This window comes from Perognathus longimembris, chromosome 3 (assembly GCF_023159225.1).
Source record: "Perognathus longimembris pacificus isolate PPM17 chromosome 3, ASM2315922v1, whole genome shotgun sequence".
NCBI classification, from domain to species: domain Eukaryota; kingdom Metazoa; phylum Chordata; class Mammalia; order Rodentia; family Heteromyidae; genus Perognathus; species Perognathus longimembris.
Window position 1 is genome coordinate 75,960,931 of NC_063163.1, and position 17,692 is coordinate 75,978,622.

At 60.3% G+C, this 17,692-nt stretch overlaps 3 protein-coding genes across 4 annotated transcripts; 1 reads left to right on the forward strand and 2 right to left on the reverse strand.

Moving 5' to 3' along the window:
* The first annotated feature begins 406 nt into the window (after positions 1-406).
* Gdf15 (growth differentiation factor 15) lies at positions 407-3,354 on the forward strand. Its single transcript, XM_048342583.1, has 2 exons — positions 407-654; positions 1,876-3,354. Exons 1-2 carry the CDS (start codon positions 411-413, stop codon positions 2,517-2,519), a joined length of 888 nt encoding a protein of 295 aa, XP_048198540.1. The 5' UTR covers positions 407-410; the 3' UTR covers positions 2,520-3,354.
* Positions 3,355-3,459: 105 nt separating this feature from the next.
* On the reverse strand, positions 3,460-7,798 carry Lrrc25 (leucine rich repeat containing 25). The gene is made up of 3 exons (XM_048342581.1): positions 7,691-7,798; positions 6,436-7,223; positions 3,460-3,851 (listed from the first exon to the last, which is right to left on the reverse strand). Exons 2-3 carry the CDS (start codon positions 7,212-7,214, stop codon positions 3,713-3,715), a joined length of 918 nt encoding a protein of 305 aa, XP_048198538.1. The 5' UTR covers positions 7,215-7,223; positions 7,691-7,798; the 3' UTR covers positions 3,460-3,712.
* Positions 7,799-11,987: 4,189 nt separating this feature from the next.
* On the reverse strand, positions 11,988-15,418 carry Isyna1 (inositol-3-phosphate synthase 1). Of its 2 annotated transcripts, none has more exons than XM_048342580.1 (11): positions 15,328-15,418; positions 14,988-15,116; positions 14,689-14,805; positions 14,093-14,225; positions 13,801-13,994; positions 13,524-13,673; positions 13,228-13,443; positions 12,966-13,130; positions 12,668-12,781; positions 12,376-12,593; positions 11,988-12,295 (listed from the first exon to the last, which is right to left on the reverse strand). In XM_048342580.1, the coding sequence occupies exons 2-11, from the start codon at positions 15,105-15,107 to the stop codon at positions 12,106-12,108; spliced, it is 1,617 nt and encodes a 538-aa protein (XP_048198537.1). In that variant the 5' UTR covers positions 15,108-15,116; positions 15,328-15,418; the 3' UTR covers positions 11,988-12,105. The 2 variants fall into 2 exon arrangements, with proteins under 2 accessions (XP_048198537.1, XP_048198536.1); XM_048342579.1 differs by having other exon boundaries at positions 14,689-14,850.
* Positions 15,419-17,692: the final 2,274 nt, after the last annotated feature.

The following is a 17,692-nucleotide window of genomic DNA, read 5'->3' on the forward strand; positions in this document are numbered from 1 at the left end:
CTCCCTGGACCCCCTTCGCTGACCACCTACTGTGTGCCAGGCCTGAGCAGGGACTGATGGGGCGCTTGGTGGAGAAGGGCTTTTAGAAGAGGCTTTGAAGAGGGAGTAGGAGTTCTCCAGACCAGCCTCAGCACAGTCTGCCCTGGGTCAGGCCTTGTCCTCCCTCGCATCGCCCCCCAGTTTCTACAAAGTGGGGATCCTCGTTCGGGGACTTGTCCAAGCTTGTCCTCCTGCCTTTGCGGGCATTTCCCCTCCACTGATCCCATCCCCCAAAAGTGTCGGGGCTCCCCGCCCAGCAATCATGGGAGCGTTTGATCCACCGGGGCGAGGGCGGGGCGGACAAAGTCCAGCCACTATAAAGGAGGCGGCTGCCGGCCGGTACCGTAGAATAGAGCCCACAGCCCTCCGCCATGACCGCGCGGCCCGCGCCTCCCGCCGCCACGCCGCTGCTGGCGCTGCTGGCGCTGCTGGCGTTCGCGTGCCCGCCGTCGGGGGCCGCCCCGTCGCCCGCCGCGCAGCGCCGACCCGCAGACCCCGACACCCGCGCGCGGGACGCGCGGAGGCGCTACCAGGACCTGGTGGCCCGACTGCGGACCAGCCCGAGCGCTGAGGACGCGAACCCCGCTCGCGCCGTCCGGATCCTCGCCCCAGAACGTGAGTGCCCCCTCGGGAACCCGTCCCCCGGCCGGCTTGCAGTCCCGGGGCGCCGGCCCACGAGCCTCCTTTCCACATCGGGGCGTAGACATCCTGCTCCCTCTCTGCCGCGGGTCCCTGGCGGGATGGTCAGCCCGAGGCGAGGCCGGGATGCGTGAATACGGGGTGTTGGAACCTGTCCGGGGATGGAGGCCCGAGCGGGACGCGATGGGGGGCGCGGGACGCCTCGGGGGGTCCCAGGGGTAGGAGGAGGTGCCGGCGGCGACCGGTGGGAAGAACCCGCCAGAGCTGGTTCCGAATCTGACGCAATCGCTGGTCCAGCCTCGGCGACAGGTGCCCGGCGATGGGGAGAGGCTGGGCCCACCCTGGCCCCACCCGGGCCAGCGCTGGACCCGCCCAGTGCTGGCACCGGACCGCGAAGATCTCGCCCAGACCCCGCCCCTGTCGGGGCTGGCCACGCCCCCTCACGTCCCGGTCACGCCCATGCTCCCGCCGGCCCCACTCCCAGCAACAGCAGGCCTTCCCCGACCTCGCTGGCCCCACCCCATCCAGGCCAGCCCACAACCTCTGCCCATCCCAAGTCGGAACCCAGCCCAAGCCAAGCCCCGCCCCGAGCCCGCCCAAGCTCCGCCCCCGGTCCCAGCCCGCTTCCGTTCCCGAGACCCCAACAGCCGCGTCCCCAGTGGCCCGGGCACGAGGCACCTCTGGTCCACTTCGGGCAGGCGGAGCAGGGGTACCGCAGAGGCCGGCTTCAAAATTCAATCCCCCGGGTCTGGGAGTGTGGCTCAGTGGTAGAGCGCTTGCCTAGCATGCACGAAGCCCTGGGTTCGATTCCTCCGCACCAATACACAGAAAAAGCCAGAAGTGGCGCTGTGGCTCAAGCGCTAGAGTGCTAGCCTTGAGCAAAAGAAGCCCAGGGACAGTGCTCAGGCCCTGAGTTCAAGCCCCAGGACTGGGAAAAGAAAGAAATTAAAAAAAAGAAAAAGGAAAAAAAATCAATTTCCCGCTCCGGGAAGGAAACAGAGGCAGGATTTTAATGTCAGATGATTCCTGCCCGCGTGGTACCTGCCCGCGATCCTGCAGTAGTGTTAAATATCTACCCTGTGTGCCAGGCCCAGAGGAGGGCCGCCCCGGAGAAGGTGGCGGGACAAAGGCAAAGGCCCCGGGGTCTCGCACACGGCGCGGCCTCCGGTGACCCCCTTCCCTCTCCCCTCTTCACAGTGCGGCTCGGATCCCACGGTCACTTGCTGCTGCGCATCTCCCGGGCGTCCCTGACTGGGGGTCTCCCTGCAACCTACCGCGTGCACCGGGCCCTGCTCCGGTTGTCCCCGACGGAGCCCAAGGCGTGGGACGTAACGAGACCGCTACAGCGTGAGCTCCGCCTCCGCGGGCCGCGAGCGGCCACGCTGCGCCTGCGGCTGTCCCGGCCGGCGGCCCCCACGGCGGCCCCCGCGCCCTCCAGCCGGCCGCGCCTGGAGCTGCACCTGCGGGCCGGCGCCGCCAGGGGGCGCCGCAGCGCGCACGCGCACCTGCGTGACGATTGCCCACTGGGCCCCGGGCGCTGCTGCGGGCTGCACGCGGTGAGCGCTTCGCCGGAGGACCTGGGCTGGGCCAACTGGCTGCTGTCGCCGCCCGAGCTGCAGCTGCACGTGTGTGCGGGAGCCTGTCCCGCCCGGTACCGGCCCGCGGGCACTCATGCGCAGGCCAAGGCACGTCTGCACCGCCTGCGGCCCGACACAGTGCCCGCGCCCTGCTGTGTCCCCTCGGACTATGAGCCCGTGGTCCTCGCTCTTCGTGGAGAGGACGGCGGCGTGGCGTTCATGACCCTGGAGGACCTGGTCCCCAGGAGCTGCCACTGCGCATGAGCGGCCTGCGCCTCTCGTGCGTGGGCCTATTCGCGCACCTGATCTACCTGTGTCCACCTGCACATGCACCTGTGCGCACCTGCGTGTGCACCAGCGGGCCCATCCGTGCCCCTACCTGCACGTGCACCTCTACCTGTGTGCATTTCTCCCGTGCACACACACCTGCGTGTTCACCAGTATGCATTCCTGGGAGCACACCTGTTCACAACCACACCTACACGCACACACCTATGTGTGCCCAAAGCTGCATGCACAGAGTGGCTGGGAGGGGACCACCTGGCCCCAGTGGTCTTGGCTGAAGATGACTCCCCCCTCTTCCCCTCCCCATGCCTGCTCCTCCCCCTATTCCCAGTTCCTCCTCAGTATGTATATTTATGTCTGTATTTATTATTAATTTATGAGTTTCTATCCAGAATGTTTATTTATTTCATATTCTTGTAGTAAAGTTGAAGCTAAACAGATTCCTACAGCGTCTATGGGAAGTCTCTGTGTGCCTGACCTCACTTTCCCCACAGGGGTCAAAAATGGGTGTAGGGTTTTGGGGTGCCAGGCAGTCTGAGGATGCTCATGGTGTGCAGCTTCAGCAAAGGCCCCCAGACCCCTGTATCTGCCATCCTTCCCCCATTAGTTTGTTTCTGGGACACAGCCTCCCTCGTCTCCTATCACCTGTTTGTGGCACCTGGTGAAGCCTCTGGTCCTTTGTATGACCAGGGCAGGGTGGAATGAGTAGTTGTGAACAACATTGTCCTCCACATTCCCACTCAGTAGAACTGCTGAGAGGAGCCGGCTACGTGGGATCCTGGGAGAGGAACTGAGGCAGCAGAGGGGCCATCCTGGTGCTGATGCAGGAGGCAGAGCTGGAGGAAGGATGGGAGCAGTGTGAGAACTGGGTGTGCTGGGTCCCCCAGGCCAGGGGACCCATAGATGCCGAGGCAGCAGCCTGTGACTCCTGGAGCTTTTATTGAGCACCAGCTGCACAGAAAGGAGGGGAGATGTGGTCCTCTAGCCCCTCGTCTGTCCCACTGGAGCCTGATGGCAAAGCACCCCTGAGAAGGGGTCCCCGGAGCCATGAGGGTGGGCTTCCTCCATCCCCTGTGCTCTGCTGGGCGGGTACTCTGGCTAGGGAGCAGCTGGATCACACTATGCCCTCCCTGGCAGACCCCAGAAGGGCAGCATGGAGGCGGCCAAGCGGCTCAGCATCCAGGAACCACATAATCCTCTTCATCCAGTGGGGCCTGGACTTGGGACTCCAAGTTGCAGTAGATGGCCTGGGGATACATGCTGGGGCCTTCGTAGTTCATGTAGAAGTCGCTGTCCTCAGAAGCCGGATCCCTGTGGGAACACTGGGTCAGTAATGGGCGGAGGCCCAGAGAGGAGAGGCTACTTACTCAACATCACACAGCACCAATGGCCCCAGCTCCATCTTGGATAGTTCTTTAATTGTGTGTGTATGTGTGTGTGTGTGTGTGTGTGTGTGTGTGTGTGTTGGCAGGAGTAGGCAGTCCTGGGGCTTGAACTCAGGGCCTGGGTCCTGTCGCCGAGCCTATCTGCTCAAGGCTGGCACTCTACCATTTGAGCCACAGAGCCACTTCTGACTTTTTGGTGGTTACTTGGAGTCTCATAGACTTTCCTGCCCACTCTGGCTTCAAACTATGATCCTCAGACCTCAGCCTCCAAAGTGGCTAGGACTACAGGTGTGACCACTGGAGGCAGGATCAGTACCAGGGTTTAAGCTTTCAAGGCAGGACTTCACCGTGTGAGTCACACCTCAGGCCACAAACACATATGAGCTTTTAGAAAGATCAGGGTAGCTGAGTTGCCCTAGGATTTACAATTGGAGAAACTGAGGTGGAGCAGTGCTCTGCCTTAGTAGCCCAGCCCAGATCTCCAAGGGGAGGCGGGAAATTCCTCCTCCCTCCCAGTGCCACCATCTGAGGCCTTTTCCTTCCCTAAAACTGAGATAGATACTGGCTGAGCTTCACACTAAAATCAAGTTTCAGTTTCCTCTTAAAAACCTGGAAGCTGGGTCCCACAGGCCTCCGGGTGACAGTGGCTGGAGGCAGCCTCTGCCTGATGGGGAAAAGGTTTTTCTAGTTCCCCTGAAGCTGCAACTTTGGGACATGCATACAGAAATAAACCTTTTACAGGCGTGGGGTTCAGACTGTGACCCCAGCACACATGAGGCAGAGGAGAGATTGTGAGTTCAGGCCAAACAGGGCTGTTAAAAGCAGGCAGTGTCCTGAAAATAAAATAAACAAGAACAAATGAAAGCCACACCAGTAATCCTAGCTACTCAGGAGGTTGAGATCTGAGGATTCTGGTTCAAGGCCAGCCCAAGCAAGAAAATCTGTGAGTCTTATCTACAGTTAACCACCAGACAATGAGAAGTGGCTGTGGCTCAAGTGGTAGAGGGCTAGCCTGGAACTGAGGAGCTCAGGGACAGCACCCAGATTCAGAGGCCAAGCCCCAGGACTGACAGGAAAAAAAATAGAAGAAAAAGAACAAATGTGCTCCAGGCCCAGGATCAAAAATAATAATTAGGGGCTGGGAATATGGCCTAGTGGCAAGAGTGCTTGACTCGTATACATGAAGCCCTGGGTTCGATTCCTCAGCACCACATATACAGAAAACGGACAGAAGTGGCGCTGTGGCTCAAGTGGCAGAGTGCTAGCCTTGAGCAAAAAAGAAGCCAGGGACAGTGCTCAGGCCCTGAGTCCAAGGCCCAGGACTGGCCAAAAACAAACAAACAAACAAACAAAAAACAAAGGAAGGAAGGAAAGAAGATAGATGAGGGAAGGAGGGAGGGAGGGAGGGAGGAAGGGGAGGAGGGAGGGTGGGAGGAAGAAACTCACCAGGGTTGAGCAGCACTTATGAGTCATTCACACTTTAGTGTGAACTGCCATGAACCCATAGAGTTGACACAAAAGCCCTGCCTCACTGAGTGACCTTGGACAAATCCTCTCTCTCCCTTCCTCAGCCTCCATTTCTGCAACTAGAAACCACAGGGTTAATGATAAACAACCTACTTGGAGACCAGGCACCCGAGAGAGGCTAGTCCTGGGGCTTGAACTCTGTCCTCGAGTTTTTGTGCTCAAGGCTGGCATTCTACCTCTTGAGACACAGCTTTTTGTGGTTAATTGGAGAGGAGACTCACAGACTTTGCTGCCTGAGCTGGCTTCAAGCCTCAGATCTCAGATCCCAGGGCATCCCTGCATCTCTGGGATGACAGGCGTGAGTCCCCAGCGCCCTGCAGCTGTGGTCACTTCTGCTTTGGCCCAGTTTGCATCTTCTTTGCATAATTTCTCAGAACAACTCATTTCTCAGAACAACTCAGCACCCAGGGCCTAGGGCACCCCTGCCCATCCAGCCTCAGGGGTTGGATCTTCAGTGCCCCCACTGGCCCTGTCTGTGTGTTCAAAGCAGTTTGGTAGTCCTCCCATTATAGAAGGAAAGAAAGGGAGGTGCAGACACAGCCTGGGCCACTGCAGGCCATGAAGGGGTCTGACCACCACCATGGCCCCCTCCCAGCCCTTGCTCACCCCCTCTTCCTGTCCAGAAAGTGGGTTTATAGGTCATAAAGAGGAGACTCTGTCCCCACAGACAGGAACTTCTCTAGCTCTTACCCAGCACCCTGGTGTTGTGTGTGTGTGTGTGTGGTGGTGGTGGGGGGGGGTTGTTACCCTTGATTACAGAGCAGGAGACAAGCTCAGAGAGGCACAGCTCCTTGCCCAGGACGCACAGCACACAGGAAGCACGGCCAGGATTTTGTTTGAGCCCATCTCACCGTGCTGCTCAAGCTGGCCTCAAGCTCCTGGGTGCCTTCAGAGAGAGCAGCCTGCCACAGGGGCATCCTCATGACCACAGGCAGAGCTAGGATTTGAACCCCTCACCAGCTATGACGCACGGGGTCACTCACTTGTGTGGAGTCTGCTGGGGCACCTTGGCTGCTTGGCCGATGAACACATTCTCATAGTCCGGGGTGGGTGTGGGGGTCAAGGTGTCCCCTTGGGGCGTGGGGCCGGGCCTCCAGCTGCTGTACTTCAGCTGCAGGCCGGGCCTGGCTCTGGCTCCAGCTCTGTCCTGAGCATCCCAGCCTTTGCCCTGGCCCAGGGGCCCTCGCTGGTCCCAGAGTCTCCAGGCCAGCACTGAGCCAGCCACAATGAACCCAAAGAAGACAAAGGCACCGGCCACGGCTGCCCCAATGGTAGCTGGTGCCAGGCCGGGGGGACAGCTGGCCTCCAGGAAGGTGGACAGGTTTTGGAAGGCCCCAGTGGCCGTGTGCATGCACTGCAGGGACCACCAGCCCGAGCAGTTGTCTTGCCGGACCTGGTGCCAGGTGGCCAAGGCGCAGCCACAGTCGGCTTGGAGATCGAGGTCGCAGCGGGAGGCCAAGGTGGCCGCCACATGGGTCAGCGGGTTCTTGGCCACATTGAGGATCTGTAGCCTGCCCAGGTCTGCAAAGAAGGTGGGTGGGAGCTCCTGGAGGCCATTGTCGGACAGATCGAGGACCTGCAAGTGACTGGCACGCAGAGGCCGGTCCTGAGGCAGCTGCACACCCTGGCCGCTGAAATTCAGGCACGTGGCATCAAATTCCAAGGTCCAGTCCACATCCCTGGAGACCACGGAGCAGGAAAGGCCTGGGCGGGCTAGTTCCTGCAGTAGGGGCAGCAGCACCCAGGCTGGGATAACACCCATGGATCCACCCTAAGGAAGGACAGACACATGCAGCTCACCACAGTCCTGTGGCCACCGTGTCCTCCCTGCCCAGCTTTGGGGTCAATGTCTGCATAGCTCCCAAAGGCTCAAGCTGCTGGCCGGTCACCCGGCAATCTCTGGCCTTCCAGAGTCGGTTTCCCAATAGCACCATCCCGGCCCTAGCCGGTAAGGATGCCAGAGGCCAGGTCCTGGTCAGCCCCTTCTGGCCTTCACCATCACTGGTCATTTGGCCACCACCGGGTCGTATGCGAGTGGTTGCCCTGGAAACGGGCTGTTCCTGCTGCTAGCAAATTGTGCCTCCTGGGTCTGCGGTCCTGGACAGGCAGGAAGGCCCGGGGTCCCCTCCCCCAGCCCTGGTGTGCACCCCGCACCTGCGCAGGACCCGGGCCGGTGTCCTGGGCTTCCCTTCTGAGCCCTCCCCAGTTGGGTACCCGCGGAGCTGGATCGTGGCTCACCTGGACGTGGCCGGAGCCACAGAGCACCAAGCACGATCAACGAGGTCCCCGGTGACTGGGCCTCTGCGCAGGAGCAACTGGGGCAAAGAGGAACTGGTGCGGGGTTGCGGGGAAGAGAGGGAGGCCCCGGGCCGTCCCCCGCGAGGTCGCAGGGCGGGGCCGCAGGTCCCACTTCCCTCTTGCTGGGGGACAGCGGCTTCGGGCCTGGTTTGCCTTAGCGACAGCTTCCTGACACAAGTGCTGCCGAGCCTGACCGAATTTATTCACTCAACAAACACCAGTCGCCCCAGTCGCTCAAGGGAGTGGGCGTGGCTAAGGATGGATGGGAGGGATCCTAGAGGAGCGGGCGTGTTTAGCGACTGGGGAGTGGCACCGACGGGGCGTGGCTAACGACGGGTGGGTGTGGTCACCGAGGAAGATGTGACAGGTAGGAGGTGTGTGTGACCACCGTTGAGGGCCTGGCTAGAAATGAGTGGGCGAGTCGTTGAGGGTGCTGTGAGTGGGCGTGACCGCCACCTACTGGGTGTGGCTTCCTGTGGCGGAGCGATAGGCAGGGACAGTGCTTCCGGTGGGGAGGCGGTCCCAAGACAAGTCAAATGCTTTAGGCCCTTGAGTCGCTCAGGTGTGACATGTGATGATGTCAGAGGCTCCTCCCCGCTCCCAGCCTGCATCCCCTCTCTTCTCCACAGGTGCAGGAGGAAAGCAAAGGTTTGGTGGCTCAGGACCCAAAGCTGCTTCCCTTTTATTATTATTAAGATGGGGGGGGGGCTGGGAATATGGCCTAGTTGTAAAGTGCTTGCTTCCTGTACACGAAGCCCTGGGTTTGATTCCTCAGCACCACATATATAGAAAAAGCCAGAAATGGCGCTGTGGCTCAAATGCTAGAGTGCTAGCCTTGAGCAAAAAGAAGCCAGGGACAGTGCTTAGGTCCTGAGTTCAAGACCCAGGACTGGCAAAAGAAAAAATGGTAGAATTAGTTTGTTATGCAAATATTTGCTGAATGCCTGTGATCCCAGCACCTGGGAGATTGCGATGAGGGCCTCCAGTTGGTAAGGGAACCTTGGCTGCAGAGTGAGACCTTGTCCCAAAAAACAAGATGGGGGGCTGGGAATGTGGCTTAGTGGTAGAGTGCTTGCCTAGCATGCATGAAGCCTTGGATTTGATTCCTCAGTACCACATAGAAAAAACGAGAAGTGGCACTATGGCTCTAGTGGTAGAGTGTTAGCCTTGAGCAAAAGAAGCTTAAGGATGGTGTCCAGGCCCTGAGTTCAAGCCCCAAGACTGGAAGGAAAAAAAAAAAAGAAAAAAGACAGGTTGGGCACATGTAGCTCATGCCTGCAATCCCAGCTAGTCAACAGGATGAGATTTGGGGCTCGCAGTTCCAAGTGAATAAGAAAGTTCATGATACTCTTGTCTCTGATTAACCAACGAAAAACCTAAAGTGGAGCTGTGGCTCAAGTGGTAGAGTGCCAGCCTTGAGCAAAAATAAAAGCCAAGTTAAAGCGTCCAGAGCCTGAAGTTCAAATCCCAGTATCAGTATAAAATAAAGTCCAACATTGGAACCCATCTTAGAATAAGGAAACAAAAGAGACAGAGACAAATGAGAAAATTAAAAGGTGCTTATAAAAAACAAAATTACATAGGTTTCTTAAGCTGGTGAAATGAGATTTTCGTCCCTGTGATTTTTATCGTATTTACCATGAAATAATTTAATATGTAAATCTATAAATGTATATCTGGAGGCCAACCTGGGAGCAAGAGCAAGAGGAAAGCCACTGGATTGCTCCCAAGAACTTGGGGTGTGTGGGTTTCCAGTGGGGCAGGCTGGCACTGGCTCTCTTCTCTCGTGTGTCCAGTTCCAGTACTGCACGTCTCTGCGGGGAGGACACAGGTCTTTGGTTCATTGGTAGGGCAGTAAGCTCACATTTAGTGAGTGACTACTGCACAGGAGACTGTGTCCTAAGTATGAGGGAAGCAGCATTCAACAATACATCAAAATGTCCCCCCTGGTGGTTACTGGGAAAATTGTCAGTTGTGTGGCCTGGGCATTGCCCCTGAGCTCTTTGAGCCACAGCTCCATTTTTGGTTTTCTGGTGGTTCATTGGAGTCTCATGGAATTTTCTGCCCAGTCTGGCTTTGAACTGTGATCCTCAGATCTCAGCCTCCTGAGTAGCTAAGTTTGCAGGTGTGAAACACCTATGACTGGCAATTAGCAAGATTTTGTAGGGTACATGTGGCTCAAGTCTGTATCCTAGTCGTTCAGGAGACTGAGATCCGGTTCATTGAGGTTCTAGGCCAGCTAGGTCCTGCAGGGGTGGCGGGGGAGTGGGGGCATGAAAAGTCCTGGAGGGTGACAGGTCCTGGGGGGTGGCAGGGTCCTGGGGTGACAGGTTCTGGGGGATGGCAAAGTCCTGGGGTGCAAGTCCTGGGGGGTGACAGGTCCTGGGAGTTGGCAGGGTGGGGTGTGTGTGTGTGTGTGTGTGTCATGTCAGAAGTGGCTGCACCCCAGCCTTGAGCACTGCATGTGCATGCCCAGCCAGGACCCATCTGCCATGGCCCTTTTAAGAGGGGCTCCACACAGGGTCATCCCAGCTCCCCCGCTGGCTGGGCTGGCTGCACCCTTGAGGTCCAGGCCTAGCCTGGGGGGAGAGGCAGAGCAGGTTGGTGTTGGGCCCCATTCCTCTCTTCCAGCTCTTCTCTTCACTGTGGTTCCAGGGGCCCCTAGCCCGCCCAGGGAAGGCAAGGGTCGGTGGGGCTCCAGTGTTTAGTGCTGCCCGCCTCCTGCAGCCCTGAACCCGCCCCAACCCCTCATACCCTGAGGGCTCAGAGCCCGAGCTCTGCCTGGCCTCCCTCCCCAGGGAAGCGGTGGGGCTGAAGCTGTTGTCAGCCTCCTGCCTCAGCCCCTTCTCTCCACAGGGGCTCAAGGCTGGGACAACCCCCCTTCCCTCCCAATACCCCCCCACGCCATCGATGTGTAAGGGTCCAGCTGTCCTGAGGTCCAGCCTCCACTCCATGGCCTCCAGGTCTTAGGACAGCCAGGGGAAGTGAGGCTTAAAGCAGAGGTTAGTTTGCAGAGGAGAGGAGGGCTGGGGTCTGAGCCCCCCTTGAGGAATAGGCCCCCCCACGGAGGCCCTCCAACTGCCCCTGGTCCCATCCACACTGTCCCGCAGATCCAACTTCACCGGAGAGCAGGTTCGTGTCCAGACCCCCGTGGGGCCTGGTCGTTAAGTGGGGCGCGAGCCTGGCCGCCACCTGCAGCTTCCGCTGGGCCCTGAATGCTTCCCTGCCCCCGGCCGCCATGAGTGCGTTGGAGCCGCATCAGGTGAACCGTCCTGTGGTGAACGGCCACGCCAGGGCTGGGTGTGTGAGAAAAGGCTCTGCTTCCGGCCACGTCCACAGGGCGTCGTGGGCCTCGCTCAGTTTTTGTCACCTCCTGTGTACTAAGCCACGTGCTGGAAAAAAAAAGTCTTCACCATCTTCAGCGAATGGGGGCCGAGTAAACCTGAGCTCAGCCAGTTGGGGCAGAGGGGTGGGAGCATGCAGCTGAGGCCAAGAGCAGCCCCACCTCTCCATTGCCGGAAGGCAAGTAAATTTTGCCTCGCTAGAGACAATTCTTTGATTTTGTGTCTTCAGTTGTGGTGGCTCCGTGTTTCTTGGAAAGCATTTTTATTTTTTATTTTTGCCAGTCCTGGGACTTGAACTTAGGGCCTTGTCTCTGTCCCTGAGCTTCTTTTTGCTCAAGGCTAGCACTCCACTACTTGAGCCACAGCGCCACTTCCAGCTTTTTAAATCCAATCCAGGGTGTCATGCGTGCTAGGCAAGCACTCTACCACTAAGCCACATCCCCAGCATTTTGGAAAGCATTTTTACGACAGGTGGTACGTCTGAGCCGGGCCCCGTTGCTCTGTAGGCCTGGGCGAGGGGAGCTGCAGAAGGCAGGGCCAGACGGCGTGGCAGGGTAGACGCAAGGCTCTGGGGGATGGGAAGAGGACCAGGTGGGGCGGCCAAGCACCTTCTTCCCGCCCTCCCCTCGGCCAGGGTGCAGCCACCTGGGTCCCTCCGCAGTACTTTGGGGGGACCCCGGGCCCTGGGTCCCACCCAGGACCTCCCTTAGAACCGGTCCAACCTCTCCAAGTTCTCCACAGCCTGCCACCTGCTGTCACTGGACTGCTGATCTGTCAAAAATTCCATTTTTGGTAACTAGTGTCCATTCTGCACCTCGCCTGGGCCTTGGGAGCAGGGCAGCTGCTCCTGAGGGTGTATGGGTGCCCACCACTCCCTTCTGGGCTTCAAGAGGCCGCCGGAGGCTGGCACGCACTTTTCCAAGAGCTTTATTGTCTGGGGAAACTGGGAAGGTTGGGTTGGACCCTGGCGACCACAGAAGCGGGGCTGGCCAGGGCAGGGCGACCAGGGCTTCACGCGGTGGGCATTTGGGGAGCGTGCGCATGGGCGTCGCCAGTGCAGCCATTGACGGCTGCTGGACCCTTCTTGCAGGGCAGCGGGATGGCAGCGGCCAGCAGCCCGCCAGCCTGGGCGGCGGGGTGGGGTCGCTCCATCTTGTGCTCCAGCAGCATGTGGTTCTGTGGCGGGAGCCCCACGCAGGCCCTGGGCAGGGAGGTGGCATCAGTGAGGCATGGGCCCAAGAGCCGCCTTCTCCCACACCATCCCGTGCCTCCCGCGCGCACCTGAGAATGTTCTCAATGCAGCTGCGCTGGCGGAAGAGCGCGTTGACCACCGGGCTGCCAGGTGGCACAAGCGGAGCCTTGAAGAGGAAGCTGAGCAGCGACAGCACCGTGTGGAAGCCCTGTGGCTCTGGGTCGGTGTCAGTGCAGAAGCTCACGCGCTGGCACAGCTCCGTGAGCAGTACCAAGTCTAGCATGATGGGCGCAGCTAGCAGCGAGTCCTGTGGGAGGGCGGGTCAGGGGCGTGGCCTGCCCCTATACAACACTCAACCCCCACCCCCACACCCCTGCGTACCTCGCACGTGTTGTGCAGTACCAGTGTGTTGGTGCCGCCCAGCATCAGCTCTGATGTGTACTCATCCAGCGCGCGCTTGCTGTCGCCTACGTAGGGCACGTACTTGATGACCACCTGGTGGCAGCATGGGTGCCAGGTGAGTCTTCCTGGATGCCCTGGCCAGGGTCAGGCCTCCCCTACCTCCAGGATATCCCAGTGCTTGATGACAACCTGGGGGTGGCTCTACCCCCTCCCCATACTTGATGACCGCCTGGGGGAGGCCCTGATTCCTCCCTTGGAGACCCCTCGCCCCACTCACGCAGTGGTCAGGCTTCTCGCCAGGAGCGTAGAGCACAGGGTTGCTGTGCACCATGTCATCTACCACGTTGCTCTTGGACACCTCCTTGGAGTGGAACTGCTGCGGCGCCGACAGGTTCTGCCCATCGTTGTTGCCCAGGTGGTTGTAGCTCACGATGGACATGGTCTATAGTGACCACAGCCCCCCGGGAGGGGCGCTAGGCCCTTGGAGCCTTGCCCACCCCCTTCCCTCACAGCAAGGCGCACCCCCTTCCCCCATGCACCTTCAGGCCAGAGCCGATGAGGAAGTCCACCAGCACCGACTTGACCTTGGTCTGGCCTGACTTGAAGTCATCACCGCCCACGAACACCCGGTGCTGCGAGGCCAGCTCGAGTGCACCCGGCACCAGCGTGTTCTGTGGGGACCCATTAAGGAAAGCACATCCCTCCAAGATGCTAGCCACGGCAAAGAGCGTGGACGGCGACACCTCTCCACCTAGCTGCAGGTCGGGCAAGATCGGAGGTTAGTGAGGAAGGGCTGGGAGCACGCCGACCCCAGCCTGGCCCAGCGTGTGCCCACCTCGATGGTGCGCAGAAGGTTCTCGGCTGTGTCATTGAGTCCTGGAACCACTTTGCAGAAGCGCTCGGTGTTGGCCGTCCACAACACGATGACCTTGTCCAGCCCTGCGCTGGCCCGGAAGTCCTGGATGTCCTTGCGGATGTGCTCCAACTAGGAGAGCAGGGGAGAGGAAGAGAGATAGTGCAGGCCAGGGTTCCTGGGCCTGCGCCACCTGGTGCGCATGCCATCCGATGCCCATGTGCAAAGTGCAGCCCGGCTGGAGGGAAAAGGGCGGCACCTGCTCTGCCCGAGAGCCCGGGATGAGGTTGTCGGCACGAGCGCTCTGGTTGGCAGCAATGAACTCTGGGATGTAGACTGACGGCCGGGGTCGCAAATGCTCCATGTGCGGCCACAGTTGCTCCTGCAGGTGGCAGTCCAGCACCTGCGCGCGCCGCATGGCCTCGGCCAGGTTCAGCGACGAGATGTCCCAGCCTAGTAGAAAGTGGAGCGAGGACACTCACGCTGGACCCAGCCACGCCTGGGGACCTGGGGGCCCAGAATCTCTGCCGGCAGCTCCAGGCACCACCCACCATCGAACACCAGGTCGTCCGGCGCCACCATGGGCAGCATGGCATGGAAGGGCACGAACACCTCCTGGCCGTCAGCATCCAGGCCCAGGCTCACGGTGCCCGACTGAGTCAGCGAGCCGTAGTAGTTGGCTTCCTGGGGGCGGTGGTAGTAAGGGTTAGAGAGTGGATATAGCGATGGTCCCAGGCTGAGCCCCAAGTTTTGCCACATACCCTCACGTTTGCAGTTCTAGGCGCTCCCCAGGGCCTAAGCCACAGTCCTAGCCCCTCTACAGAGCGCGCTCCGCCCTAGGCCCCGCCCCTCCCGCTTCCTGAGGCCGCAGCAGCTCCTCCCACCAGGTGTGTACTCCCTGAAACCCCGCCCCCGACGCTCGTATAGGCGCCGCCCACCCTTAGAGCGTCCTCCCAGCCGCCCCATCTGCCAGCCAGCTGCCCCATCTGCCAACTAGCTACCCGGGGCCCCACTAAGTGACACTCAGCTGGAAGTGGCTCAGCTGGAAGGCCCTCCCTCGAACGCCCCGCCCCTCTCAGGACGCCCCGCCGGTCCCGAGCGCTCTGGCTCGGCCCCGCGTCGGCCCCAGGGCGGCGGCGACCCCCACCTTGCGGCCGGTGCGCGTGGGCCAGGACAGGCGCAGGCGGTTGGCCAGCACGGCCGCGGTCAGCGTGGAGCCGTTGTTCCCGCCCCAGCCGACCAGCATGACCCCGAGCCGGGGCACCTGCCGCGAGGTCCGGAAGGTGTAGCACACAGAGGTGGGCCGAACCTGTTGCGGGCAGCATCGTCAACCAGGCCCGCAGCCCCTCCGCGCCGCCCGGGCGGGCAGCGGGTGCAGACGCGGGGCAGCCGCCCCTCCTCACCGGCCTCCGGTCCGCGGCTCCCATTCCCGGCCCCCTCGCCCACCTTCAGACCGCCGCCCTCGCGACTGACGCTCGTCGTGCGGTACTCGTACCGCGCCTCGATGGCCTCGGGGCTGTAGACCACGTCCGGACTCTCCACCACGAACTCCGCGGCGGCCTCCATCGCGGGGACCTGTAGGCCGGATAGAGGCTCAGCGCGGATCCTAGTCGTGGAGCCCCGCAGCCCCGCCGCTCCCCAGCCCAGGAGCTCCCAGTCCCGGAGCCCCGCAGCCCCCCGAGTCCCGCGGTCCCCCAGCCCGGGAGCCTCCAGTCCCGGAGCCCCACAGGCCCGCAGCCCCCCAGCCCAGGAGCGCGTCCCCAGCCACCCGCCCTGGGCCATTCACCTGAGCAGTGTGGGCTGAGACCCCGGGCGCGCGCGGCCTCGGGATAATAAAGCCGTGGCCACGCCCCCTGGGGCGGGGCGCCTGGGGCCCGAGGCGGAGGTCCAGCCATCTGGAACTGATTCCGGGTTCCCGGCCGGGAGGAAGCGGTCGGGATAGGAGTGCGCAGAGCGCTGCCCCCACCCACAGCCAGTCAGAGGGTGCAGCTGGGCGAGGGTCCGGCCCGTGGGTCTGAGATCACGCAGGGAAACTGAGGCCAATCAGGATGGGGAGGAATGCTCCTCCTCCTGGATCCTTGGGAGCGTGGTCCAGCGGCTCTGGTCCGTGTGGCTTCGGTTTCCCCTCCTCCAGGGAAGCCGAGGCAGGGCTGGGCCCCGCTGGGGGTCAGGGGCACGAGGCATCCCGCAAGCTGTGATAAGAGCGTGGGAACGAGGCGCGCGGGCGGGGGCGGCTCCCCCAGAACTTTCCAAAACAAGTGGAAAGTTTCCAGGCTGCAGGCAGCTTGGCAGACAGAGGGCTGGGAACGTCCGTGGGAAAGGCACGGGGCTGGCCTTGGGGGCCCGGGTCTGGGGGAGCAGCCGTACACGCTGGAAGGGCCCTGTCTCAGGGATGGTGGCTGCGGAAAGGGTTTCGAGGTGCAGAGATGGCCGACCTCCCACACTCAGGCCTTGAGAAAGGATCCATGTGGAAGGAGAGGTTGGGGACAGATTGCAGACCAACAGGCCCGCGCCGGGGTGGGGGTGATGCCACCAAATAGCACTGTCCAAGGCTCTAGGGGGATGTCCTGTCACTCCTGGCAGTCACTTCTATGCCAGGATGCTACTGGGCCCAGGGCACCCCCAAATGCAGTATTGAGGGACGCAGGCAGCACAAAGGACTGCAGGACAGGGAGGCCTCTGGCCTCATTAGAAGCCTCCCCGCCCTCTGCCCCAGCCTCTGGCTCCCCCTGTGACAACTGGTAAGACCTGTCCCCATCTCCTGGCATCTTGACCCTGTTGGCTTATTCTCATCCTCCCCTGCAGCCCAGGCTGGCCATGAACCCACAACCTGTCTCTGCCACTCAGAGAGCCTTAATTTTCTTTGAGGGTCTCGTTATGTGAAACTTTTATGTGGTACTAAGGAATTGAACCTAGGGCCTCATGCATGCTAGGTAAGCACTCTACCCCTACCACTCTACCCAGCCCTATGTGCAACTTTTTGCCAGTCCTGGGGCTTGAACTCAGAGCCTGAGCACTCTCCCTGGCTGCTTTTTGCTCAAGGCTAGCACTCTGCCACTTGTGCCAATTCCAGCTTTTTCTTCTATATGTGGTACTGAGGAATAGAACCCAGGGCTTCATGCATGCTAGGCAAGCACCCTACCACTAAGCCACATTCCCAGCCCTATGTGGAACTTGATTCAATGAATTTGTAGCTTTGTCACTTATCCTGCAGTGCAGGGGTGGACTTCGGGGTCTGGGGTTGGCCAGGTAGGAACACCAATGTGCACACCCAGGAGAACACTGGCAGACCAGGATGAGCCCTGGCCCATAGCTGCCACTGTTCTCAGGCTGAGGGACCCCACCACCCACTGGAAAGGAACCTACAACCCAAGGCCCCAGTAGAGGCATCCAAGGTGCTGGTGGGAGGTGCCCAGCAGCTGGTAGTGCACCCTGGTGTGGGGCAGTGAGGGCTGGAACAGTCAGAACGGGATATGACTGCTGCAGTTTGTGCTGCCTGTAACTTCCTCAGGGCTTATGCCAGGGATGCAGCAACAACTGTGTGTACATACATGCATGTGCAAGTGTGTGTATATGTGTGCATGACAGTCCTGTAACTTGAACTCAGGGACTGGGTGCTGTTCCTGAACTTCTGTGGCTGAAGCTTGGTGCTCTACCACTTGAGCCATAGCTCCACTTCCAGATTTGTGAGTAGTTTAGTGGGTCTTATAGGCAAGCTGGGGACTAGTGACTCACACCTGTAATCCTAACTACTCAGGAGGCTGAGATGTGAGGATTGTGGCTCTAAGCCAACCTGGGCAGGAAAATCCATGAGACACTTACCTCTAATAAACTCGGAAAAGCTGGAAGTGGTGCTGTGGCTCAAGTGGTAGAACGCCTGAAGGCTCAGGGACAGTGCCCAGGCCCCAAGTTCAAACACCAGGGCCAAAAAAAAAAGTCATGGGTTCTCCAATCTCAGCACTGCCCAGCCCAGCCCAGATGCCAACCAGGGATGGCTGTCCCCAGGGGAGCATGGGGAACACAGACCACAGGTGCCAGATTGAGGTGAAGAAATGTAACTTTCCATTCTTGGTGGCAATTGTGACTTTGAGCTGGAGTCTCCATATGTGGGGCTCGGGCTGGCTTGGGAACCTGGGCCATGTTATTTCCCA